The sequence below is a fragment of the Petaurus breviceps genome, unplaced genomic scaffold, assembly GCF_028583685.1.
Source record: "Petaurus breviceps papuanus isolate PSGF00001 unplaced genomic scaffold, PetGlider_PUasm1.0 287, whole genome shotgun sequence".
Classification (NCBI taxonomy): Eukaryota; Metazoa; Chordata; class Mammalia; order Diprotodontia; family Petauridae; genus Petaurus; species Petaurus breviceps.
The window spans coordinates 2309245-2336023 of record NW_027186029.1 but is presented as its reverse complement, the minus strand read 5'-3'; the positions used below and the strand labels follow the sequence as shown (position 1 = coordinate 2336023).

At 41.0% G+C, this 26779-nt stretch overlaps 1 protein-coding gene across 1 annotated transcript; it reads right to left on the bottom strand.

Annotated features, from left to right (window-relative positions):
- Positions 1 to 1424: 1424 nt before the first annotated feature.
- Positions 1425 to 24693, bottom strand: LOC138167734 (vomeronasal type-2 receptor 26-like). Its single transcript, XM_069096696.1, has 6 exons — positions 24689 to 24693; positions 22758 to 22919; positions 18529 to 18820; positions 13455 to 13698; positions 12895 to 13322; positions 1425 to 2216 (listed from the first exon to the last, which is right to left on the bottom strand). Exons 1-6 carry the CDS (start codon positions 24691 to 24693, stop codon positions 1425 to 1427), a joined length of 1923 nt encoding a protein of 640 aa, XP_068952797.1.
- Positions 24694 to 26779: the final 2086 nt, after the last annotated feature.

Below are 26779 nucleotides of genomic sequence, written 5' to 3'. Positions count from 1 at the left end.
TCTCTCTCTCTCTCTCTCTCTCTCTCTCTCTCTCTCTCTCTCTCTCTCTCTCTCTCTCTCTCTCTCTCTCTCTCTCTCCTGTCTACCATTGATCTATCTATCCATCTTTCTTCTTCTGGACCATTTCACCATTCTTTCAAATTAGCACCATCCTATCCAAACTACTTTAATTAATTACTTGACATTACTTTTTCTTATTTTTATTCTTGCTTTCTCTTTACATGTATTTGTATATATACACAGCTGTATGAACATGTCATCTCCACCATTAAAATGTAAACTTGTCATAAGGGTTAATTTCACTCACTCTATCCCCAGCACCTACCACAGTGCCAAACATAGTAGTTGTTTAATAACTGTGTATTGATTGATACATAACTTACTTTTGTTGCATGAAGTGAAGCCCCTTTGCCATACTAGATTTCCTCTTCTTAGTGATTTCCACATAATCAATGTATTTGCTCAAATGAGGTGCCCAAAATTTAACACAATGGACCACATGTGGTACAACCAGGTAGAGTATAATGGTCCTCGGATTTCTTCTATTCTGGACACATAAACTTTAAGGCAGCCTTAGATCACCTTCGCTCACCTGGATGTCAAATAATAAAATTTTCCCCTGGGGATCTGTTTTTCCACTAGTAACCTCCCTTCTCCTGTTACCCACTCAAACCCACTGAATTTTTTTCAGATGAACTGTTATACATTGATATCTCACCATAGAACATTTTTGAAGTTTGTGTTTTAAACAAATGTTTAATACCTTACTCTTATGCTTGTTGAATTTCAACTGAATCAACCGTGCCTGATGTTTTATCCAATAAATGTATGTATGCAATCTCAGGACTCTGTCATTTAGTATATAAGCTTTCTTGTTCAGGTTTTTTATCTGAAAAATTATTTGCATTTATGTTAATCATTGATAATAGGGTCCTGAACATTACAGAGAAGGAGACAGAGCACTGGACTCTAAGGAAAGATATAGAAGGGTGGGTCACAGACTAAGGGATCTAGATTCCATGTCAGGTGAGTGACAAATACTCAGCTGGGGCTTCTAGGACATTATGTGAGGGACCCTAAAAGGTGGTGCCACCACAAGGATTGTGCTGGAATCGGTTACTACCAGATGCAGAGAGTTTATTTCTAAATTTTAGTGTGAGCAATTACAACTTAGAAATTGCAAAATGCTACAAACAGGGCTGGATTTTTTGATCGGTTAGACTTATGGAGGTGATGTAGGAAATGTTAACGATGTAGATTAAATGAAAAACTTTGTGGTGCTTTTTCAGAGAGCTCTTTGTTAAACATCTCTCAGCGTGTCCCTGGGTGCCTCTGACAATATATGGAGAGTTGGAAAAAGAACCAGTTGAAATTCATTAATGAAAAGAAAGCTAAATATAGGTGTCCCAAGTGGAGATGGGTTATCATTTAAAACTTTTATGGCTCTGGAGGGAATCATAAGACAATTTTCTAGGATAATTTCTGCCCTTGCAAACGTCTTTCTTCTTTAACCTTTCTTGGGTGTTCCTTTCTGGCCTCAGCAGGATCACATAACACTTGGGAATAAAGATGCAGCCCAGTAACCCAGCACTGGAGGCCAGGATGGAGAAGATCTCTACAACAACCATGGCCTTGCCCTTGGTGCTCTGGTACGTGGGGAGGAAGGAGACCCACACGCTGCAGAACACCAGCATGCTGAAAGTGATGAACTTGGCTTCATTGAAGGCATCAGGCAGGGTCCTGGCCAGGAAAGCCACAGTAAAGCTGCCCAGGGCCAGGAAGCCCATGTAGCCCAGGACACAGTAGAAGGCAATATCAGAGCCCTCGTTGCATTGAATGATGATGTGACCACGTTCAGAGTGTGGGTCCATGTCTGGGAAGGGGGGAGAAGTTCCCAGCCAGATGCCACAAAGAATCACTTGAATGCCAGAGCAGATGAGGACAATGGAGTTGGACACCCTGGATTGCACCCACATCCTGCCTCTACTCCCTGGTCTTGTAGCCCTGAAGGCCAGAACCACCATGATGGTTTTTGCCAAAATGGAGGACACGGCCACAGTGAAGACAACTCCAAAAGTGATCTGTCTGAGGAGGCAGGTGGCTGCAGTGGGACGGCCAATGAAGAGCAAGGAGCAGAGGAAACAGAAGGTGAGGGATATGAGGAGAGTATAGCTAAGAGTCCGGTTATTGGCCTTGACTATGGGGGTGTCTCGAAACTTCACAAAAACCCAGAGAACCAGGGCTGTCAGGAGAGAGAAAGAAACAGCTATCAATGCTAGAGTCATCCCCAAAGGCTCTGCAATATCCAGGAAGGTCACAACCTTGGGGAGGCAGAGATCTCTGTGTTTATGTGGATACTCATCTTCTGGGCACTTCTTACAGTGGTCCACATCTGAAGAGGAAAAGATCGCATTCAGATCTATCTTCAGCAGCAGGTCATTCCCAACTGTCTGCTGCTAGTAACCTCCTTTCTGAGATTACTTCCCATCTACTCTGAATATATCCATGGGATATATTGTTACCTTGCTATTTACTTATTGTCTCCCCATTAAAAGGTGAGCTCCTTGAATGCAGGGACTGTTTAAGCTGTTCTTTGTATCCCCCAGCATGTAGCACAGTGCCTGGAACATAGGAGATACCCGATAAATCCTGCTGCCTCTTGCATGGTCTGTAAATAGGACCCTGCATTTTGCTGGTGGTGGTTTGTATTGTGATTGGCATCATGCATGACCCAAGGCCCCAGCAAAATAAGCAAGGTATCCTCGAATCAGCTTAGTCTGGGGAAGTTGAGAGTTTATTTGGTATGTAGGGTTGATTGTAGTATAATTTTTTCAGATGTTCCCTCAACACAAAATTAAAGTTAAGCTCAATGCTAATCCCTGAGGGACTCCACCTTGAATTTCATAATATACATTCAGAGTAGGACTTATATATGCTTCCTTATTTTCTCTCGTACAATTCAGTTATTTTCACAACCAAATATGGCTTCACTATCAAACATGACACTTCACCAATTGAACATTTGTTGGTTATTGGTTTGGGGTTTTTCTACATCAGACTAAGATTTCATTAATATAGTATAATGTCTTCATGTCTTTACTCTGGCTTTTATAGTCAGATGGGTATCAAGAAGATTTGAGTTTAAATCTCTCCTCAGACCTTTACTCACTGAGTGACATTGGACAAACCACTTAACCTCAGTTGCTGTCAGTTTCCTTATGTGTAAGATGGAGATAATACAACCTGTCATCATGGGTAATTGTGAGCATTGATAAGACAATATTTGTAAAGTATTTTCTGGACTATAAATAACAATATGAATGCTAGCTATTATAATTTGCCAAAACAAACAGAGAGGTGTTTCTTCTGCAAAGTATAGTTTGAGAGCAGTGATTCTTAATGTGGTGTCCACAGATTTCCAATTAGGTTTGGAGGTAGGTTTCATAGCATCCACAAATTCAGATGCAAAAAGAATACATCATTATTTATTACTCATTCTGCATGAAATTGAGCATTCCTTTCCATTTTAAATTTAAAAAAAAAGCAATACTGTTCCATCTCCCCTGATTCATGTGAAAAGGGGACTCTGAACAAACGTTGGAGCTACAGAACCCACAAAATGACACAGAAAAGCTAACATCCCATGGAGAACAGGCTGGCAGGCCAGCAGAAATCTGCCAGTGCAGCGCTCTGGGAGTAGACCCCAGCCCCATGCGAGCCAGAGGTTTTATCCCCAGGGCTAGCCTGACCAACCATCTGCTGGAGGAACTTTAGATCACCAGCAGCTGTGGCAGTTTCCATAATTATCAACATATAGATGCAAAGGACAAAGTGAGAAGTCAATGCAGTGTGGGCTTTGGGATCGAGTAGTTAGAAGTGTGTTGGCTTTTGCCCCCGTGGCAGAAACTACTGAGGAGCCACAGCCATACAACAGCCACGTGGCAGCTTCAGCTCCTGGCCTGCATAGTGTAGGGGGACCAAGCAACCAGTCTAAGGAGTAATCACTCTTCCTTTAATCTGCTTGGATCTGGATTGTGGTCTAGGGTGGAAGTCCTGGGGTGTGGGACCAGCTTGCCAGAGCGTGTGGAGGCTTCAGAGAGGGCACACAACTAATACCTCTGGCAGCTGAGAAAACCCCAGTGTTTGGAATGAAGCTCCCCTGTCTGGTGGCAGAGTCCTACTGTGGCAAAAAACACAGGGGTCAAGTGAGTGGTGACATGACCAGGCAAAGGAAGCAAACCAAGCAGAGCAATCCAACATAAGACTCCAATTTTGGGGACAAAAAGAAGCAAAGCATGGAACAAGAGGAAGACACTGAAGTCAGAACTCTTGCACCAAAAGCTTCAAAGGAAAATACCAGCTGGTTACAGGCCATAGAGGACCTTAAGAAGCAGATAAGAGGAGTGGAGGAAAAATTGGGAAGAGAAATGAGAAAAATGCAAGAAAATTATGAAATGAGAGTCAACAGCCTGACTGAGGAAAATAACACCTTAAAAATAGACTACCTCAAATTGCAAAAGAGGCTCCAAAAGGCAATAAGGAGAAGAATGCCTTAAAAAGCCGAATTTGCCAGATGGAAAAAGAATCTCAAAAGCTCACTGAGGAGAATTATTCCTTCAAAATTAGACTGGAGCAAATGGAAGCTAGTGACTTTAGGAGAAATCAAGATGCTGTTAAACAGATCCCAACAAATTAAAGAAGAGAAGGCAATGTGAAATATCTCATGGGAAAAAACCACTGACCTGGAAAATAGATCCAGGACAGATAATTTAAAAGTTATTGGACTATCTGAAAGCCATGATCAAAGAAAGAACCTAGAAATCGTCCTCCAAGAAATTCTCAAGAAAAACTGCCCTGATGTTTTAGAACCAGAGGGCAAAATAGAGGTTGAAAGAATCCACTAATCACCTCCTGAAAAAGATCCCAAAAAGAAAACTCCTAGGAATAATATAACCAGGTTCCGGAATTCCCAGATCAAGGAGAGAATATTACAAGCAGCCAGGAAGAAACAATTTGAATATCGTGGAAACACAATCAGGATAACACAGGATCTGGCAGCTTCTACACTGTGGGATTGAAGGGCTTGGAATATGATATTCTGGAGGTCAAAGGAGCTGGGATTAAAACCAAGAATCACCTACCCAGCAAAACTGAGTATCATGTTTCAGGGGAAAATATGGTCATTCAATGGAACAGAGGACTTTCAAGTATTTTTGATGAAAAAACCAGAGTTGAATAGAAAATTTGACATTCAGATACAAGAAGCAAGAAAAGCATGAGAAGGTAAAGAGGGAAAAGAAATCATAAGGAACTTATCAAAGTTGTACTGCTTACATTCCTACATGGAAAACCAATAATTATAACTGATGAAACATTTCTCAGTATGAAAATAGTTGAAGGGAGTAGAAATATGTGTGTGTGTGTCTATACAGGAGGGTATATGGGCATATGAATATATATGTGAATGTGTGTATATATGTTTACAGGTATACATAGATGGAGAGCACAGGACCAATTTGCTAGGAAGGGATGATACTTAAAAGGTGAAATTAAGAAGTTAGAGAGGAATATAATGAGAGGAGATGGGGAGAGATGGAATGGGGTTAACTATCTCATATAGAAGAGGCAAGGGAAAATAGTTACAGTGGAGGGGAAGAACAGGAAGGCAAAAAGGCAAAACCTTATTATCATTGAATTTGGCTCAGGGAGATAATGACATACACACTAAATATGGTATCTCACCCTACAGGAGAGTAGGGGGGAGGGGATGAGAGGGGGATGATGGAAGGGAGGGCAGGCTGGGGGGGGGGGAGTTGGGAGCACCCACTTTTGAAAAGGGATAGGATCAAAGCAGAGAATACAACAAGTGGGAGGTGGGATAGGAGGGAGGGAAGTATAGTCAGTCGTTTAACATATATCTACTATGGAAATGTTTTGCATAGCTACACATGTACAACCTATACTGAATTTCTAATCTTGCCAGTAAGGGTGGGTGACAAGGGAGGAAAGAAATGAATCTCTAACTCAAAGTTTTAAAATCAAATGTTTAAAAATATATACATATACTATTATTAATACTATTTTACATGTAATTGGGAAATAAGATATACAGGCACTGGGGCGTAGAGATCCACCATGCCCTACTGGAAAAGTCAAAGGGGGTATGGGAGAAGATATGGGAGAGAGCAGATTGGAGGAGGGGATATCCTGTGGGACTGCTATTTTGGGGCAGTGGGTAGGGGAAAAATGGGGAAAATTTTGTAACTCGAAATATGGCGGAAATGAATGATGTAAACCAGAAGTTAATAAAGCATTTGAAAAAAAAAATTTTAAGAGAAAAGAAAACAATACTCTGAAAAGAGGTTCATAATCTTCATAAATTGCCATGACAAAAAAGTAAAGAAACTCTTTTACAGAGTTGTCTTGGGCACAGAGGTGATAGCAGATTTTCTGTGGGACATTGACCCAAGGTCTTTTGGATTCCAATGCCAGTTCCCTTTCTGCTACTGCATTTTGCCCTTCTCTGGGTTTACGATTGCAATGATCTTCTTGGAGTGTGTGATTCCCCTTAAGAGTATTTGAAACTATCTGTTTTTCTCTGTCTCTGACTTGGTGTCTCAACTGAACAATATGGATGAATAGAAAAAGCTCTGGATCTACACTCAAGAAACATGGGGATTAGTCTTGGCTCAGCTCCCATCACATCTGAGGGAGTCGTGTTACCTCTGTGGAGTTCACAGGTAAAATGACGTATATGAAAAAGACGCTGACTAAGGTGTCTTCCACCCATGAGATTCTGCAGTTAATCCTCCAGCTGCCTCTCCCTTGACTGGCATCTCCATTCAGCAGATATTCTTTGGAAACCATTCCAATCATTCCAGGAAAGCCTGAGCATCTCTGAGCATTGGCCCTTCCACCCAGAGGAATTCTTATTCCTCCCCAGCTACACTTAAAGTAAGAATTACACTCCATTAAAAGTGTGTCCCAGCACTATCCCTCATTCTCCATTTTCACTTACAACCTGCCTAACTACACCTCTCTCTCTCAAATTCCTTCTTCCTGATAAGATTATTTTCCCATCAGGTTCCAATCTTCATCTTAAATCAGCCTGTCTCCAAATTACTCTTATATCCTCAGACTCTCAGCTAGAACTTCCCCCTTCTGAGTTCTAATGCCCAGTTCAGTCTTTCTGCCTAAGCCCCTTTCACCTGGGATCACCTGTTCCAGCCAATTGGTCAAATTCTTCTCCTGAACTTTCAACCCAAGAAGAAATCTTACATTCTGTGCCCAGCCTCATCTTCACCACACCACACATTTCCACCTGCAGACATGTCTAGATGTCAGCCACCTTCATTCAGGACCATGATGGAAAATTTTGAACAACTGTTTTTTCAAATGTATGCACAACCCATTTGTAAGTTTAATACATATTGTTAACATATTCTATATCTTTTTTCCTAAATCGAGATAATCAATGAACACACCAACCACTAATCTGTAACACTGGTTTGTATTCTCTGTGTAAATGTTTACACTGAAAATTTAATTTTTGCTTCCTTGAGATGTGTGTGAGCTGGCTCCAGCACACCCCTATTCCCTATCTCACTGTGCTCTGCCTAGAATGAGGACCCTGGTTCATGATCCACAAAGGGATAGAAGAAGACACCCATTTAAATGTTTATATGTATGTGTTTGTGTGTGTTTATATATATGAACTATATATACACACACACATACCCATATTTACACATGCACAAATATATACCTAGATGCTGTTACTTATACTTTACCTGATGTGGTGACAGATGTCATTCCCTGGTTGCGCATCAGTGTTTCCAGTTATGTGCCCTTATCCCAGACATTTACCTGACTCTCCTTGTCATTTTATATCTACTTGTGCAGTGATGTTACCATGGGTTCCATATTATTCCAATAGCCAAGCCCCACGCTGCTCTACACCAGAAGGCTCCCAAGGGAAGCACCTGCAAATACTTACTAATTTGATTGGAAATCTCCCCCTCTGGGCACTGGGAACAGCTGAAGCAGCAGACAGACTTTCTCTCCTCAGGTATCTTCCTGTATCCAGGGCCACAGCTGTCACTGCACACAGATCTGGGGACCTGAGCCGTTAACAAGAGGGTGGGAAATACCCCATTAATTAAAGAGATATTTAGAGTGGATAGTGCATGCCAAGAAGGCGTATCCTCTAAAATAGTCCTGACCACTATACCTGGTTCATGTGTCAATGGACATGGCTAATGGAATGTTCAGGAGATGGCCTTTCTGGTGCTATTTCTGTCACCAGTTGTAGTACTTTGGCTAAAAATCATTGACCTCTGGGGACTTGAATTTCATCATTTGTAAAATAGGAGCCTTGGACTGGCTGATCTTTGGACACTTACATTCTGTACGGCTAAATCTTCCCTGAATCATTCCCATGGCAATGACCCAAGTTGCTGAATGAAAGGCTGGTGATGACCTAAAGTTACATTAAAACTTTCATAGAGGAGGAAATTATTTGTTCAATAGTGATGTTGAATTTGGAAATCAACTTAGTGGAAAAAAATCTTTTAAAAATTATTTTACATTTGGGTCCCCCATACCCAACTGGCATAAATAAGGGTTTGTTCCCAAGGCTTGGCTAGGGAGAAATGTTAGTGCTTTGATTTTTACTATATCTTCTAAGTAAATTTGCCTTCATAAAAGTGAATTGATTTTAATCAGGGTGCTGATTCTTTGCAATTTATATTGGGAAAAACATACCAAAATTGGAAATGGAAGCAACTGTTAGTGAGAATGTCACCATGACTCCTCAAGGTTACCCTGGAGCCTAGAACAGAAGATTGTGGTCTTACACTAGAAGAAATTCATGTGAGAATATGAGTTAGGATGAGAAAATTCAGAGTTTTAGAAGATCTAGAGTATGTGGAGACATAATCTATTAGAGGATATTCAGATAGTTTTCCAATTTGGAAAAATGTAGGTCATACTAATTTTCCTTTCCATAGAAAGAAAACTTTGCCCAGTTGCTGAAAAATATTTAATTTTATCTCAATTAAAATGTGTACAAGTTTCAACATCATTCATGAAGATATAGAGAAATAGGTAGGAACACCAAATTTGGGGTCAGAGGGCCTTGCACCAATCAAAAGTTTTCTGGGCCACAGTTTCCTTATCTGTCAAATAAAGAGATAGTCAAGGTGAACTTTAAGTACCCTTCCTGTTCTATCTCCTTTGATGTTAACAATTTCAATGTTTGGAAATACCTACCTGATGGATTATTTTTCCATTTTGTTTGCCCAAAAGTTTACTTAAAATGCAAAAGAGATAAAAGCCCTGGCAAGATTTTTTTAAGCAATTGGGGTTAAGTAACTTGCTCAAGGTTACACGGCCAGGTATTTCTGGGTGTGGTGCTGAGTGTCTGAGCCCGGGATTCGATCTCCAGGTCATCCCAACACTGGAGCCGGTGCTCTTACTCGCTGAGCCACCTGGCCGCCCATCCTGGCAAGATTTGCTATCTATAAATATGGGATTTGAAGTGATAGAAGTGGAATGAGAGTTGTTATTGTGACTGAGCATGTTAGTTGATGTGAAATAATCTCTGACCTTTGAATCTACCCATCCCCAATGGATGGCTTCCTCATACATGGTGAAATCTTGACCAGGTGGAGCACTGGGGAGAAATTGGCCCACTTTCAGCAGCAATTCGGTATCATTCCGATAAATTACATAGTTCTTAATGTCATATTGAGCCTCAGAGCTCCTTTTCTCATCCATAAACACCTGGTCACCAGCACTGTTGTTAAAGTGAATGTCCTTCAGAAAGGAGTGGAGCTGAAAGGGCAGAGAAATTTCAGTCACTTTCTAGTATCTAAAGCCAGGGCTCTCCCAGCAGCAACACCTGTGCACTATTGCAGAGATGGTGGGGCTAGTGAACTGAGGCTTGTGCCCCTGCTTGGAGGGATGATACATGTGAGTTGGAATTTGATCTCACACACTTTTTAGTTATAGCTGACCATGGACAAGTTACTTATCTTCCCTCAGCTTTATTTGTCTCCTTTGTAAAACAAAACAACACCTAATAGGAAAATAAGAAAAATCAGAATCCACTGTTGATCTTAAAGTGCTCTAAAAATGACAGCTGTTATTCTTAATTGTTATCATTATATTCCCTTATTCCCTATGAAACATGATTAGAATTGGGGAAGCATGATTAAAAATGAAAATGTGTTCTTTGTGGGAAAATGTGTACAGAGAAAGGTGATGCTTTGGTCTGTGGCATGATCTTGGTGGGATTTGGCTCAGGGCTAGAATATGTTCTTGGAAGGGATACTTTATTCAAAAGGAACAAAGTCATGTTAATTTGGTCATGAATTATAAGTAATCAAACTTAATTTTAAGTTCCTGTTACTTCTCATTGTATTATTATTGGTGTTCAGTTGTTCAGTCATGTGTGAGTCTTGTGATCCCATGGACCGTAACACACCTGGCCCTTCTGTCTTCCATTATGTCCCAAAGTCTGCCCAATGTTTCTCTTTATTGTTTCCATGTAACTACCTATCTGTATAATTCTCCATCATCCCCTTTTGCTTTTGCCCTCAATTTTTCCCCACATTAGGTCCTTTTCCAATGATTCTCATCTCATTATGTGACCAAAGTACTCATGCTTTCAGGATTCAACATTCAAAAATTCATTTTTTGACTTTCCAGTGAATACCCTGAAATAATTTCTTTAAATATTAACTCATTTGATGTCCTTGTTGTCCAAGGGATGAGGGAAAGAAGCAAAATGACAAAGTAGTCTTTTTGGATGGACTGAGGGATGTACTTATAACACCTGCAACCTGTAGAAAAACAGGTGAAACTTAGAGATTTGAAAACCTGGCATGAGAGAGGAAAGAGTGTGTATCTCAAGAGCTGAACCTCAAGTCCTTGGCAAGACAGGGGCAAGAAGCAAAAGGATAATGAGAAAGTAGGGCTGAGATGAAGCAGGGAAGGGAGAAACTGAGGAAGGTCATCTGCAGAAGACTATGCTTAACCTTCTCAGTTGGACCAGCCTTTTCAAGGACTGAAAAATGTTTAAGAAAAGTTCTGCTCTTTTCCTAAACTTCCCTTCCTAATCAGTGCCTGTCTATCAACACATATTATAGCATTCATTGTAGCTTCTTTCACAAACATTTCTGATAACTTGAATTTTCCTGGCCAAATGTCCCAGGGATTAGCTAAATAGATACAAATGTAATTACATCTGAGAATCCAACTTCTTCCCAAACTTAGGAATTTTCCTAACCAGGTCCTCAGAGTGATTGTTATTTTACTGCATTTCATTGAAACTTCCTATAGCATCAAAGAAGGGGACCATGTGGTCCAAAGGGGCTTTTATATTGTTCTAGGCAAAGAGAAGTCAACTGTCATGAGTATTCTACTTGTATTTATGCACCTTATATTTATGATACATGTACTAATGTATATGCTTGTTCTTTTCTCCATTAAAAGCTAAACTCCTTGAAGGCAGGGACTGTTCCTTTTCTTTATATCCCTTGCACAGAACACATCAAGTAAATCCTTAATAAATGCTGAGTGACAATGATGTGGAGGTAGCAATTGTTAAATTCTTTGTACCTGTAACTTCAATGTCTAGTACAATGCCTAACATATGGGAAGGCATTTAGTAATTTAAAAAATTAGAACATAGATTGCCAGTGTCTCTTTTCCCCAGTTATTCATTTGCATAGACCAATAGGAACACTGAAGCATTTTTTTAAGATTGGACAATTCTAAAATCTACTGATCATTGGTCAAATTATAATTGCCTGATCATAACTTAGCCTGCAGAGATGAGTATTCAGCAAATTAATTGGATGGTCAGTCTAAATTAGGGTGAGGCCTCCCACTGATGAGGCTCTGCCTTGTTGTTGAAGGAGCTGTCCAAGTAAAAGCCCTCCGGGGTGGCAAATTCAGGGCTGACGTTTCAAATCAGTCAGTGAAGCCACAGTCAACAAGCATTGATAAAGCTCTTACTATGTCCCAGGTACGCTGCTAAATGCGGAGTTACAGAGAAAGGCAAAAGATAGTCCCTTCCCTCAAGAAGTTCATGGGATTGGGGGAGACAACATGCAAACAACTTGTACAAAACAAAAGGAATCTAAAGGGGGAGATGGAGACAATCATCAGAGGGAAGCCAGGAGCAGAAAGAAGGACCAGAAAACCTCCCACGGAAAGGGGAATCTAAACTGGAATTGAAGAAGCCAGGGAAGACAGGAATGTAAAGAAGGGAGAGAATTTCAGCCATGAGAGAGGCAGTGAAAATGCTTTTACTAAGGAGATGAAGGTTTGTGTGTGAGAAATTGTAGGGAGGCTAATGTCTCTGGGTGTCAAAGCACATCACATTGGGATTTAAGACATAAGAAGAAAGGAAAGTTATGGGGTGATCTAGATGCTGAAGAGCTTTGAATGCATAACAGGATTTCAATTTGATACTGGAGGCGAAAGAGGGTTAGTGGAGTTGGGATTAATTAAGGGAAATGTAAATGAGATAAATGCAAAGGGTTTCCTGTGTTTAGAAAATCATATTCACAAGTAAAAGGTGGGTGAGGCAATTCTGAGCATCTGTGTAATGATTCATGTGAAAAAAACATCCAGAGTTTTGGTTAACTAAAGCTTAATATGTGCTAACACCGTGAACAGACTGCCCCTAAAACACTAAAACCATCAAAGTGAACTGAGACAAATACAATTTCCAGATTATGAGTTTTGGATGGCTTCATTGTATACTGCCCTGGTTACACCAATTGTGAAGTTCACAGATTCTGTAAGAGAAGGCCTTTATAGTGAGTTCCATCCAAAATGTCATGAATCAGTAATGGAGAGTGCCAATTGTTAAGGGAGCCTTACCTGCCAAGGATGAGGCACCGAGCTTTCTCCAGCTTCCTCAGATGCAATCTCTGATTTCCTCAGAAGTTTTTCGTGAAGGGCCCAGGCCACAGCATACACTGCATTGTAGATGGTGTAACTGAGGCCAGACATGGTCATGTCAAAAAAGAATATAGGCAAAGCCTCCAAGGTAGCATTGGGTGCACACTGCTCTAACTCCAGCTTTTCATGTTTATCATGGCACCAGAAAGTGGACAACCAGAACTCCTTAAGTGCAATGTCTTCTGGGTGTTTCTTAGGGTCAATTGACCTGAGGAAAGACTTAAAACCAGGAACCTCCCTGGTCAGGTATGTAAATGTGAGAGCTCCATAGAAATTGTAGCTATCAACAAAGTTGGGTCTCATAGTGATGTCCCAGTGAGAAGAGGTGATCCACAACTTGTGTGTCCCTAAAAGGGGAAATTGTGAATGTCTCAAAACCATTAATGAATCTGTATCACCATGTATCACAATCACTTTGGTTGGAGACGCTATTATCCTGGGCATGAAATTGTCCTCTGATTCTTCATGGCGTCTCTCACTGACAGGGATCTTCTCTGTGAAGGCTGCACAGACATCACGCTTTGCCATCTCCCCTGTCACTTCCCGAAGGAATTCCTCACCTCTGAGATCATCTGTGGTTACCAGACCTACCCAGGTCCATTTAAAATGTACCAGTAACTGGACCATACCTCGTGGCAAGGAGGAATCTCTGGGAGCCATCTGGTAGAGAGAAAGGAACTGCACCTTGTCACTGAGGATGGGATCCAAAGGGCCAAAGGTGAGCTGGACAGTAGGAAACATGGAAAATACTGAATTCTCTGAATCATGTAGTTAGGACAGCATTGTAGGAAATTCTAAACTTTTCAGCAAGTCATTTCTTTTCTTTCAGGAGATAAATGCAATCGACTTTAGAATACCCTCCCTTCTACATTACAGGGGCACTTTAGCCAATCCAGATTTCTATTTGTCCCTCTCACTTAACTACTTGATTGGGAAAGAAAGAATTCTCTGATTTCTTAGTTCTTATTGCTTCAACCAAGAGGTCTCTTAAACCTTCCCAAAGATACTAAAATATGTTTTTCTTGTCCCAGAATGCCTTGTTATACCAAAATGGTGACATTTCATGGTGATGGCAGTCTTTCTATGAAAACAAAAACACTGGAGTTGTGTATTGCATAGGTTTATTAAGGCCAAAGTATGGCATCTATGCTTTTTTAAAAAATTAAAAAAGGTTTTGTTTAAAATCAATGCAATGCTTTCCTCTTTGACACTGGTATATGTATTTTCTTGGTATAAAGACATTTTAAAATAATAATAAATATTTTAAAGTGTTGTGGTACACAAATGCTGTCATTCTAATGCTTTGAATATCATTATATATATTCTTATTCAGATTATTTATCTGTAAATATCACATATTAAACCACCTGTTGAAATGGGTATGACTTACTGTGCAATGATTAAATCATACAATCAGTTCACATATATGCTACCTATTTATAGGCAATGTACTTGGATCTTAGAGAATATAATAAATAAAATGGCAACCGCGAGAGCAATGGCTGTGCCGATCTTTTTTTTTTCAACTGCCATTTATGGTGTTAATACTTTGACCATAGTAAATACTTAAATGATCAAAATCAATCTTGTAATCTCTAGCCCACATACGGAATGACATATCCATAGTATCCCATAAGGGATCACTTTTCCAACTCTAATTCAGCCATCAAGTTGATTCTCCAAAGCATGGCTGCTACTAACTACTCTCTGTCTTCTCCTAATAAAGATAGATAGGGACAAAAGGCTATTGGGTTTCTAGTATTTTAAGCCATGGAGCCCAAAAGGTTTCCTTGATGATTATCACCTAGAGTTAGTTAGCTTTCAGAAAAGGCATTTACTAAGCTGGTATTGCAAAAAGAGTTATTTCAAAAACCTTTACTGTGACCATGGCCCACCCTTCATTTACACAATGAGGTCCCAAAGGAGAATTAGCTCATACTTAGAGCTCTCATTGTGTAGTACTCATGAAATTCCTCTTCCGTGTGGCTCTTTGCTGGGCTGTGGGTATTAGTAGAGCCCTCAAGCTTCCTTTCTTTGTCTCTCATTTTTGATTAGTATGTCTTTCACCTCCCATAGCAGAAATCAACATCTGCTACTGCTTGAAAAAAAATGTTGCTATTGTCTCAGTGTCTAATGCCACTAGTGATGATGGGAACTCTAGCTTTTCTGTCCTTTCAAATTTCATCACATGGAACTTTCTCTGTTCCTGTTATGGGCAATTACCTCTCAGGAATCTTTACCCCTGTATTCAAACACCACTTGAATGGTCTGCTGATGGAATGCACAATTTTGTGGTCTTTTATTATGCAATACATAAGAACAGGGATGTATATTATTTGTTTTAGTCAAACACAATTTATTTTATTTTCTATCTAATGACCCAAAGCCCTTATGTCTTTTTTTTCAATTGATTAATGATATTTACATCTGTTTTACTGTTGAATGATTTATGTATTTGGCTGGAATGTCATCTGCAACTACATTGTCACTGAGTGTGTATTAATTTGAGCTGCCAGAAAGATTCCCATCCCAAAAGGAATGTGATTTTTAGAATATAACAAGACTCAATAAAAATGTCTTGTCAAAACAACCCTTATAGACTGTCAGATAATGAAAAAACTTTAGATATAATTTACCCACTTGACAATCTTTTGACAAAATCTTACTATATGCTCTCTTATATCTAGAGATACAAGGGATCAAAGAGGACATTGTATTTAATCCCATTGTTTTACAAGCAAGAAAACTAATGTTCAGGGAAGTTGTGACTTGCACAAAGTCATACAAGTAGTAAGTGGAAAAGGTGAGATTTTAAACCAGTACCCTCAATCCAGAACAAATGTTCATCCCACCCTGCTAAACTACTCCATACTATTCCTATGGAAAAGAAGGGGAAATGTGAGCTAGTCAATGGTATAATTAAGTCAATTTGTAAATGGTTGAATAGAATTTTAGATAACCTAGATATGATAGTAGAGAGATGTGGAGAGAATTGAAAGAAATGCACTTTTCACAGTGGTTCATGTAATCTTTACAAAGATTAGCCTCATATTAGTACATAAAAATAATCTTAAGGAATGAATGGGTTAAAGAACAAATCATAGAAATAATCACTTCATTAAAGAGAATGAGAATAATGATACAACATATAAAAACATATGGATTTCAGCAAAAGCTTTACTGTTGATGAATTTGCACCTTAAGCTGGAATGTCTTCTGTAAATTCATTGTCACTGAGACTATAATCATTTGAAATATAGTAGATAATATAACAAGATTCAATAAAACTGAAATGCCAAAATTGCCCTTATAAACAGACTGACAGGTAGTAGAAAAAATGTAGTTATAATTTACCCATTTTTGAGCAAATCATTTAATAAAATCTCACTGTATAAGCTCATATATCCAAAACTACAACAAATAAGAGAGGACATTCAATTCAATCCCCTTGTTTTACAGGCAAGGAAACAAGTGTTCAGGTACGAAGTGGAACAGGTGAGATTTGAACTCAGGACTCAGAATTAAGAGAAAATGTTCCTTCTATTGTACTAAGCTAATTTGCTCTATTCCTGAAGGAAAGATGGGAAAAGGTGACCTGTTCAATACTACAATTAAGTCAATGTGGAAATGGTTGACCCACCTCAGGAGGGACTCTCCAATAAAATGTTGTGGGAAGCTATTCATTGCCCTGCTCATTTTACCCCATAATCAATGATTAAGGTAAAGCACATGATGGTGCCTTTACTAACTGTGCAAATAACAGAAAGCTGGGAGCACTAGCCTTAACACATATGGTAGAGTGAAGAAGGCTAAAAAAGGGGGCTTAATCAGCTAGGACAGTGAGCTAAATCTAATAAATGAAATAAAACAGATCAATGTGAAGTCAGACATAGGTTCAAAAAAGCTAACATCATAAGTACAAGAAGGTCAGAAAAGGGCAAAGTCGGCACCATTTCTTATGAAAGAGATGTGACCATGTCAGTGGACTACAAACTCAATGTGCATCACCAGTGTGTTAGAGCAGCCATGAGAACTCATGAAGACTTAGTCTTCAGTAAGAAGCAGAGCACCCAGGATGAGGGAAATCTATCACAATCTGCAATGCTCAGATTACATCTGCAGCATCATGTTCTGAACCAGAAAGGAAAAATACTATTTTAGGAAGAATACTGAAACTCTGGAGACTCTCTCTCCCAGTCCATCAGCCCCACTTTGGCCGCTCTCTCTTCTCTTCTCTATTTTACCTCATGGTGGTGAGTGAATTCCACTCTACAACATTCTCTCCACCCAATCCACTAAACCCCTTATCCTAGCACCAATTCTGCCTTGACAGATCCCAACTTTGGATCACTCCCACCATTCACCTTCTTGTTTCTGTTTCCATATTCTTGAAGGGAGTTGGAGAAAATAAGAAAACTGTGCTGACTGGGTCCACTACAGATTCTTATTAAACAATTGAACTAGAAACCAAAATAGCTCATTACAGTGAGACAATTCTTTTACACTTCCTAATTGTTTCCCTACTCACTGGCTAAAGTGACTATGCCAAAAATTGTCATGTAATGGCACCTAAGTGTCACAGTGCCCTGTGAGCAAGAGCACTGGCCCTTGAGTCAGGAGAGCCTGAGTTCAAATCTCAGGTAAGTCACTTATCCTTAATTTCTTCATTTTTAAAATGGGTATAACAATAGCACCTACCTTCCAGGTTTGTTGTGAGGATCAAATAAGATGGTATATGTAATTTTTAAAAAGTTAAAACCTGTAGTGCTAATTATGTGCCAGGAGCTTTATACCTTCATAGTAAAATGCAAATCTTAAAATCCTACATAGATGTTAGTCTCCTTAGTGTCCCTTGCAGTGTTCCTTCCACCCACATTCTTAACTGATGACCTTGTCTCAGACTACACAAAAACCTATGATTTTTTAGTGAGTTCCCTTCTCATAAAGTAATAACTAGATACCTACCCTTACTATCTCTTTCACCTCTGTATAACATGAGGAGGGAGCCTCTCTCCTTGGAAAGGCAAATGTCTCTGAACATATCCTTGATCCCATCCAATACAATCTTCTTCACCAGATTGCATTCTCTGTCATTTCCACTCTTCCACTAACCTCTCTCCCTATTTGCTATTTCCCAACTGCTTACTGATATAACTGATTATCCTTAGTCTCTTTTGCCACATATGAAGCGGGTTTTGGATGCAGTAAATAGAGCATTGGATGTGGAATCAGGAAGATCTGGGGTCAAATCTTTCCTTAGATGTTTATTGGTGGGGTGACCATGGGCAAGGCACCTAATTTCTGTGTGCTTCAGTTGGGAAGAATAACAGCACCTGCCTCACAAGGTTCTTGGGAGGATTTAGCACAGGGTCTGACACACAGTAGGCACTATCTAAAGCTAACTCCTTCCCCACCCATCTACAGGGTTAGGTAACTCTCATTCTATTCCTTGTGTACAATCTGAATATGAGTCAATCAGAGGTCCTTCCATTCTCTCCTAAGTTGGAATGATCTGATAAAGGTTTAGAGGGTAGGAGGCGCAATATCACCCACCTGTGGGATCTTGTAGAGCTCCAGCAGGGTCCCCATCTGGATGGACAGAGCAGATGTGGCTCCTCCAATGGCAGCCACAGACTTGTGCTGCCCTCTGCAGCTGAAGTTAGGGACTAGCTGATTCCCTCCTGTTAGCCACCGCAGGGAGCTCTCCAAGGTCCTCTCATCACTGTGGTAGGCATTGTAAAGCTGGAATCCCAGAGAAATGTTGGGCAACAGAACAGGGTCCCTGTTGATCTCTTCCACAGCAAACCTTATGGTCAAGGCCTGCTGGTAGTTTTTGTGGAGCCACCTGAGGAGGAGAGAATCAGAAACCACTAACAAAGCCTGAAAAGAGAATCCATTTCAAAAGGAAAGTTGCCTCAGTTATGTGAATGTCCAAACTAAGCACTGCAGCTCATTTTGCATTTATAATAACAATAGCAATAGCAACAATAATAGTAATTAACATTTATATGGTTCCAGGCACTGTGTTCAACAACTTACAATAATTATCTCATTTAATACCCATAATAGTCCTGGGAGATATGTTATTATCCCCATTTCACAAATGGAAAGCTGAGACAAACAAAGAGTTATAAGGTCAGTAAGTGTCTGAGAGGGAATTTCAGCATGAGTCTTCCTGCCTTGAGGCTTATCCCTCGATCCACTGCTGTACCTTTTTGCCTGAAGCTGATTATTAATAATAAGCTTACTCCTTCCTCTACTATTCTCCTCATGTGATTGCTATGATGTATAGAACTATTTTTTTTTAGTTTCTAACTTGAATGTACCTGCCAGATTCACTCATTTATTCAACTAAGACATATTGAGCAAATATAATGTGCTGGATGATGTCAGTGATCCAGATGGTCCTTGTTCCCAGAGGGCTCTATGATACAGCAAGGGAATCAAGAAATGCCCATATGCCTTTAATACCAGCTAGCAGGGGGGGGGGGGGTGCACATATAGAGTAGAGAAGATACAGGAATGAGGAATAGGGGGTTGACTTCCAAAAGAAGTCACAAGAGAAGGCTTCCTGGATTTTGTTATACCTCTTGAAGGATAGGATTTAATCAGTCAGCAAGCATTTATGAAAACTTTAGTATATTTAAAAGGCAGTAGCAAGCACTAAGAATTCAAAATAAAGACTGAAAACAGCCCTGGAGACTAACTGAATGAAGGGATTGCTGGGTCAGAGCCGCTGAGTTTAAATCCAGGCTCAGACTCTGGGCAAGCCACTTAAAAAATCTCAGTCCACCATGGCTCCCTCCTCTGTAAATATGGGATAATAATTGTTCCTAGCTCCGAGGTGTGCTGTGGGGATTAAATGAGGTAATATATGAAACATTTATAGGACAGATCTGTGATCCATAATAGACACTGAATAAATGCCTGTTCCTTTCTTTCCTGCTCTCAAGGAGTTCATGGAATGGGTATAAAGGAGCAGGCAGCTAGGTGGCCCTTTGGAGAGGGCTACTGACCAGGAGTAGGAAGACCTGAGATGAAATGCAGTCCCAGACTTTTATTAGCTGTGTGATTCTGGGAAGGTGATTTAACCTCTCTTTCTCTGTTTCCTCATCTGTAAAATGGGGGTAATAATAGAGCCTCTCTGGCAGCGTCATTATGAGCATCAAATGAGATCATCGTAAAGCATGTAACAGAAGTAGTCGGCACTTTGTAAGGCACTCTGTACAGGTGAGTTATTTATAAATATAGTCATTGTCATTGAGGAGAGGACTACTTGAATGGGGTTAGAGGCAGATTGGGAAACTGGAAGCCTGCCAAATTTGTGCACACAACTACTGCAGTCAGGACTTCTCACTCTGTCTTCATTTCAAGAGCAGAACCTTGTCCAGGCTTCCATTTCTTCTCCCCACTGCTTTCTCTTTGCTATCAAAGGTGCAGAAGAGCATAAAGTAAAAGTCCCCTAAAAGTCTGATGCTTCTAAGAAATCTTCACCCAGAAAATCCAGAGCAAAGAGCTATCCTATTCATTCCAATATTCTCCAAAAGATTTATTCTCTGGAAATGTTTCTCTGTCAGCTCCCACTTGTAAGAACAACCAGAGCAGCTTTCTGGGAGGCAGAAGTTAAGAAGAGAATCCCTCAATCTGCCCTTTCACTCTTGTGTTCACATACAAACTGATTCTATCTGCAACAAGCAGCCCTTTTCCCCCTTGAGAAGTTGTCTGCCTGGTCTCTGAGAATTTGGGAAGCCATGTCCATTCTTTCCATGTTTTTTTTTTTTTCAATCAGCTGCCCCCCTCCCCTGAAGCCCCAAGACACACCCTTCACACAGTCTTTCTTGGCTCTCTCCACAGCTAGCCCCCTCCACACCTGGTATTCATTTTGGTTACATTTGGTTCATATTTATATATGAATATATTCTCCTCTCCATTCTAATGTAAGAACCTCGATGACAGGGATGATCACATTCTTAGCCTTTTATTCCCAGACTATAGCACAGGACCTGGCACAAGTAGGTGCTTAATAAGTGCCAGCTGAATAGTGGATTTCTTTCTAGGTCACTCACATTTTCTGCCGTTAGAATGAGGCACTGCACAATAAGCTGTTTTGTCGCCATCCAGGACCATGGCTTACAAGGGAAATCAATCAAAGACAATATATAGATGAGAAGGGAATTTGATTCACAGCAGCACCTTGTTCTAGAGTGCACAGAGTCAGGAATATTTTCCCCTCAAAAACCAACCATCATTGCTGTCAGGAAAAGAAAAAGGCACTGAACAGCTTGAAACATTCAAGAAAACGAAATGGAGAGCCAGCATTCAGACAGGGCTTTAAGGTCCTCAAAGGGCTTTAAACGTATGATCTGATTTGATCCTCACTGAAATCCAGAGAATTAGGCACTGTTATTATCCACCAAGAGGCTGTGTTTCACCCTGTATCACAAAACTAGTAAATGTCTGAGACGGGATTTAACTCGGATTTTTACTCTAAGTAACAGAATTTGTTTCCTTAGGGAGAAAGAGAAGCAGGGGCACAAAGAGAAATTTCAAGGTACCTCAATAGTGAGAGCAAGACAGAGAGAAGCAATAGAGACAAGCAGACGGACAGAGATCCGGGGGAAGAAGTCAGGATGCCCATCTAAGGACCATTTGCCTTTTTCCATAATACACATCTCATAACCATGTCCCACAGTCCTGTATGACCCTTTAACACCTCACCCACCCTACAGTGAAGTTGCTTGGAATGAAATACTACAGAGGAGAAGTGTGTGCATGTGTGTGTATCTGTGTGAGTCTGTTTCTGTGTGTGTGTCTGTCTGTGTCTGTATGTGTGTGTTCAAATTGGACGCCAACATCTTCCCCCTGGTTCACAGAATATTTACAACTGAGGCTGCACTACTAGACAACAGGTTCCTACTATATTTACTCTTCAAGATAAGACAGGAGCAGAGCCCAGACAACATTCCAGTCTCAGCCTGGCCATGAGAACAAGATTCATATAGTCTAACAAAATTCTGGAAGGAAGGGCCAATTCCAATTTGTCTCCTGCTTTCAGCTCAGCAGAAGTTTTCTGGACAGAAAAAAAAACCCTGACACGTTAGTCAAGGGAAAATTAGAGCACTTTACATAGCTCTAAGTATAACCAGCGTTTCATCATTAGTGTTTTATATGACTAAGGATTCACGTTTATTCTAGCTGGTGCCTGAGCATGCAAGAAACATCCCAAGAAACACAGTGCATTATAATGATCCCCCTAGCTCCCCCTGAAGCTGAGTCAGCCATGTTTGGGTTCTCTAGTCTGGAACACAAAGACAGAGACTTATAGTGTCATTATGGACACTTGGGGTCAGGGTGTGGGTGGTGGAGGAATAAATCTAAGAGGTTTCCACTAACTCGTCTCTGAACCTTCTCAAGGGAATGAACCTGAGGAAGGAAAGACAAGTGTAAGAGAAATACCAAGAGACAGAGACAGAACTAAGGAGAGAAGTCATAGAGAGACAGAGACAAAAATAGAGACAAAGCCAGAGAGAAACCAAAGAGATGACGATACAGACAGGGAGAGGACAAAGAAAGAATGAGACAGAGAGAAAGAATTCTCTCTCTTCAGTTTTGTAAGACAATCAGGAAGATGAAACATGACTGGCAGGAACTAAAGCTGGGGAGAAGAGGGGACACAGCTAAGCCTAGTAGCTGGACCTCCCTGTTTCCCCTTTCTTTAAAAAGAGGATGTTGGACAAATCAACTCAGTTAAAATTAACTCTTTCCTACAGAGAGGCACTTACTGATAGCTCCTGCAGTCCTTGTTGGGCTGACTTGCAAAAACTGCCGCTCTTGTAAAACTACTCACTTTCACTGCATACAGAGGAAGAAAGCTCCCAATCACCAGGTCCCCATCTTTGCTGAGACTGGGGCTGATTTTGGAGAAGCAGGGAGGCTGCTCTGTCCTACAAACAGAAGCAGGAAGCTGAAGGAACAGTGTTAAGATCAGGGTAGGAAATAGCCAGGGATTGTCTCTCTGAAGGTGAAGTACCATCTCCGTGACCATCAGCCAAAGCCCCAAACCTGGGAGGAGCCAAGGAGCTGCCTGGACCAGAATAAAGTCAACCATATGGGTCATTGACTAATGGAGAACTATCCAGCTCCTAAAATGTTGCTGACATCCAGTCTAAAGTCTTCCATCTATATCTGAGAAAACACAAAGGTACACGAGGCAGACCCTTGTGCAGCACAAGGACAATGATGTAAGACCAAGAACTGAATTTATGAGGCACAGCACTGTCTCTCAATACCCTTGTACTTAGGTAAGGAAGGGCCCATTCCTCCCACACCAGCCTCCAAAGAGACATCTGGGAGCATGAGGAGCTCTGGGGACTGTCCTTGCCTGTGGTATCTCCAGCTGTGTCTCTGTATCCAAGGGGAAAACAAAAGTGGAATAACATGTTCTGACCTCGCCCTACCACTTCCCAGAAGAATTCACAGAATGGGTGAAACTTTGGAGTTTCAATGACTTTTCAACCTCAGATGCTTCTGTGTTTCTGTGTGAGAACAAGGCTATTGAATTTGGTCAATGTTACTGCTTCAGGGAGGAGATTTTGAAAGGGCATTCTGGATCTCACTGTATCAGATAGGACTCAATAAGAACAGATATTTAAAGCTTTCAGTTTGGATAGCTGGGCTAAAAGCTGACTACTCATGGCCACAATGTCCACCATGTTCTTAAAGCCAGAGACCATGTGTACCAGGACTTCTGGACCCAAGACCCAGAGTAATCACTCTCTAAGTCCTATACACAGGTATGCTCATAAATCCCCTCTCTCATCAGGCTCAGGACCATAGAAACTTAGAAATGGCAATTTCCTAGTCCAACTTCTACCACACAGAATTTCCAACTAAGAGACATATCAGTGTTCCAAGTTCTCCCTCAATAGAGTCATACTCCCTAACTCTTGGGATGCACAGTTTCTCACAAGATCATAGAATCATGGGATTTAGAATGGAAAGGGATGTTAAAAGTGGTCTAACATTCTCATCCCCATTTGAAAGATAAGGAGACTGAGGCCCATAGAGGTAAAGCAACCCATCTAATGTTACACAGTAAGCAGCAGGTGAATCATTGAAACTCAGGGAATCTGTTTCCAAGTCCAGGTCTCTCTCTACCAGGGAATCTCTCCTATTTTCAGTAATCCTTTCAGGAGCTATATCCATTTATGACCCTCCGTGTCTAGAGAGTTCCCTTCTGGAACCACTCAATCACACAAGCGGGGACCTCAAAGGAGCCTCAGAGGTCATCAAGCTATCACTGAAGTCTTAACTGGGAGTTCCAGCACCTGGGACAAATTTAGTTGAGAGAAGAGTGAAGAGTGATCCTTGTACATCTTGAGGTCACTGCCTGGACATCCAAGGGATTCCACTGCTGGTCCTGCACATCCCAAGTGGCACGGGTACCCAACCCAGTGCCATGATACAGACGGTCTTCCCATTTTGGAGTCCCCTGAGTGGTGTAGTGGATAGAGCACTGGACTTTGGATAAGGCAGAACGGAGATGAAATCCTACGTCAGATACTTATTTGCTTTGTGACTCTGGGCAAGTCCCTTAATATCACAGAACCTAATTGTCCTAATCTGTACACAGAGGATGGCAATGGCAACTATTCCAAAGAGATAACAATGTGAAGGGCTTTGAGAAATTGAAATGCTACGTAAACGCAGCTACCGCATTAATCGTCATTGTTATCGCACTGGAGCGGAGAAGAGGAGAGCTGGGCTTCAGTACAGGCGTGTGGTGTTAAAGGGGCTCTGAGTGATGCACTGGTCCAGAGGACAGGCAGGGCATAGAGGCAAAGGGCCACGACGCTGCAGGGACAGGGGGAGGAATCATGTTGAAGCCATGCGGCAAAGCTCCAGTCAGCCCAACATGATATGGCTCCATGAAACATGCTGAATAAGAATCCCTCAAACACTGTGGCCAGTGCAGTTGGTGGGCTAGCAAGTGGTGAGAACAACAAGACAGGGGTGTAATCAATCGTCTGTTTATTACAGAACCATTTCATGCAGAGTCAAAGATACAAGGAGCACACAGAGTTTATAAGCCCCCCAGCAGAAGGTCTACATGACCCAAAAGAATGCAATGTACAAGGGCCCTCCTTTGATATTGTTTACTATTTACCCTTGCTTAAGGTTAGTTATTTATTCAGGCAATATCATAGGACCATGTCCAGAGGCATGAACTGTATACCTGTAACCTTTCAGATAATTGTATAGGGGAGGGGAACATTCTGCTAGCAGGGTCGGGGGATCCCCAGAAGTTCTCTACACTCAAACAATAAACTGGGTAAGTATTCTTCCAGTCACTTTTAAAATATCTTCAGTAGTAAGAGCTCATGGCCCTCTGAGGTAGTCACATTAGACTTTTGGATTGCTCTGACTGGCAGGAAAGCATTCGTTATATCAAAGTGGAATCTCTACCTTCTACTTCTATCCATTGTTCCTATTTCTTTTGTTTGAGGCCAGGAAAATCGAACTGTAGTATGCTGACATATCACAACATAGTTAAAGACAGGGAAAATACTGAGAAGATGGCAGAGTAAGTCAGGAAATTGCCAAATCATGTTCAATTCTGAGCACTACATTTGAAGAAATTGATAAACTGGGATGGAGGGCACTAAAGAGGGGACAATGAGTATATCAAGAGGGTCTTCACTTCATGCCATATGACTTAATAGAGGCCTCCCCTTCACTCACAAAGATGTAGAGCAGTGGTGAGAACAACATGTTTGGGGTAAATTGAAATTCATTAAATTTAAATTAAATTAATTTAATTTAAATCCTTCTGGGCCTCAGTTTTCTCACCTGTAAAATAAAATATGTAGACAAGATGATCATAAGCATTCCTTCCTCTCTTATCTTCTATAATCCTAAATGTGTCAGTGTTTGGAAAAAATAACTGCTTGATTGATTATCCTTTTTGTCTAAAAGTTTGTTTCAGAGGGGAAAGAAACCATGGGATATTTGCCATTTCTCAATATGGAGGATTAAGTGAGCTAAATTGATGAAGACATTCTTAGGATTTGGGGTAAAGGGCATCTGGGTTTGGTAGAGAGAGCACTAGGCTTGGAGACAGGAGGACCTGAGTTCAAACTGGGCTTTAGACATTTACTAGCTGTGTGACCCTGAGCAAGTCACCTAACCCTGTTTTCCTCAGTTTCCTCATCTGCAAAATGAGCTGGAGAAGGAAATGGCAAACCACTCTAGTATGTCTGCCAAGAAAACCCCAAATGGGGTCACAGAGAGTCAAAATGACTCAACAGATTGGTTTGTAAATGTAAACTGCCATGTAAATGGTCTCTGACCTTTGAATCCATCCAGTGCACCATTGTGGACTCATAAGAAATGGAGAAATATTGGCCAGACAAGCTTTGTGGCTGAACTGGCCCACTTTCACCAGCAATCCCATGATTAAGGAAGACCACTAGTTTCCAGTATCCTATTAAGCCTCGAAGCTTCTTTTCTCATTCACAAACACCTGGTCACCAGCTCTACAATTAAAGTGGACGGCCTTGAGAAAGGAGTAAAGCTGAAAAGGAAGAGAAATCCCTATCACTACTGGGCGCCCAAGGCCAGAGATCGTCCATAGGCCGGACCTATGAGCTCTAGAAGAGGTGCTGCAGGGGATGACATGAGGATTTTCCTCTCCTGGGAGGACTGACAGACATCTGCATCCTGCTGGGTCACACTGAGAATGCCCACTCTGGGATGCAGGGTGGCTGTCAATCTTTCAGCCCCAAACACTGTGCTCTGTAAATCA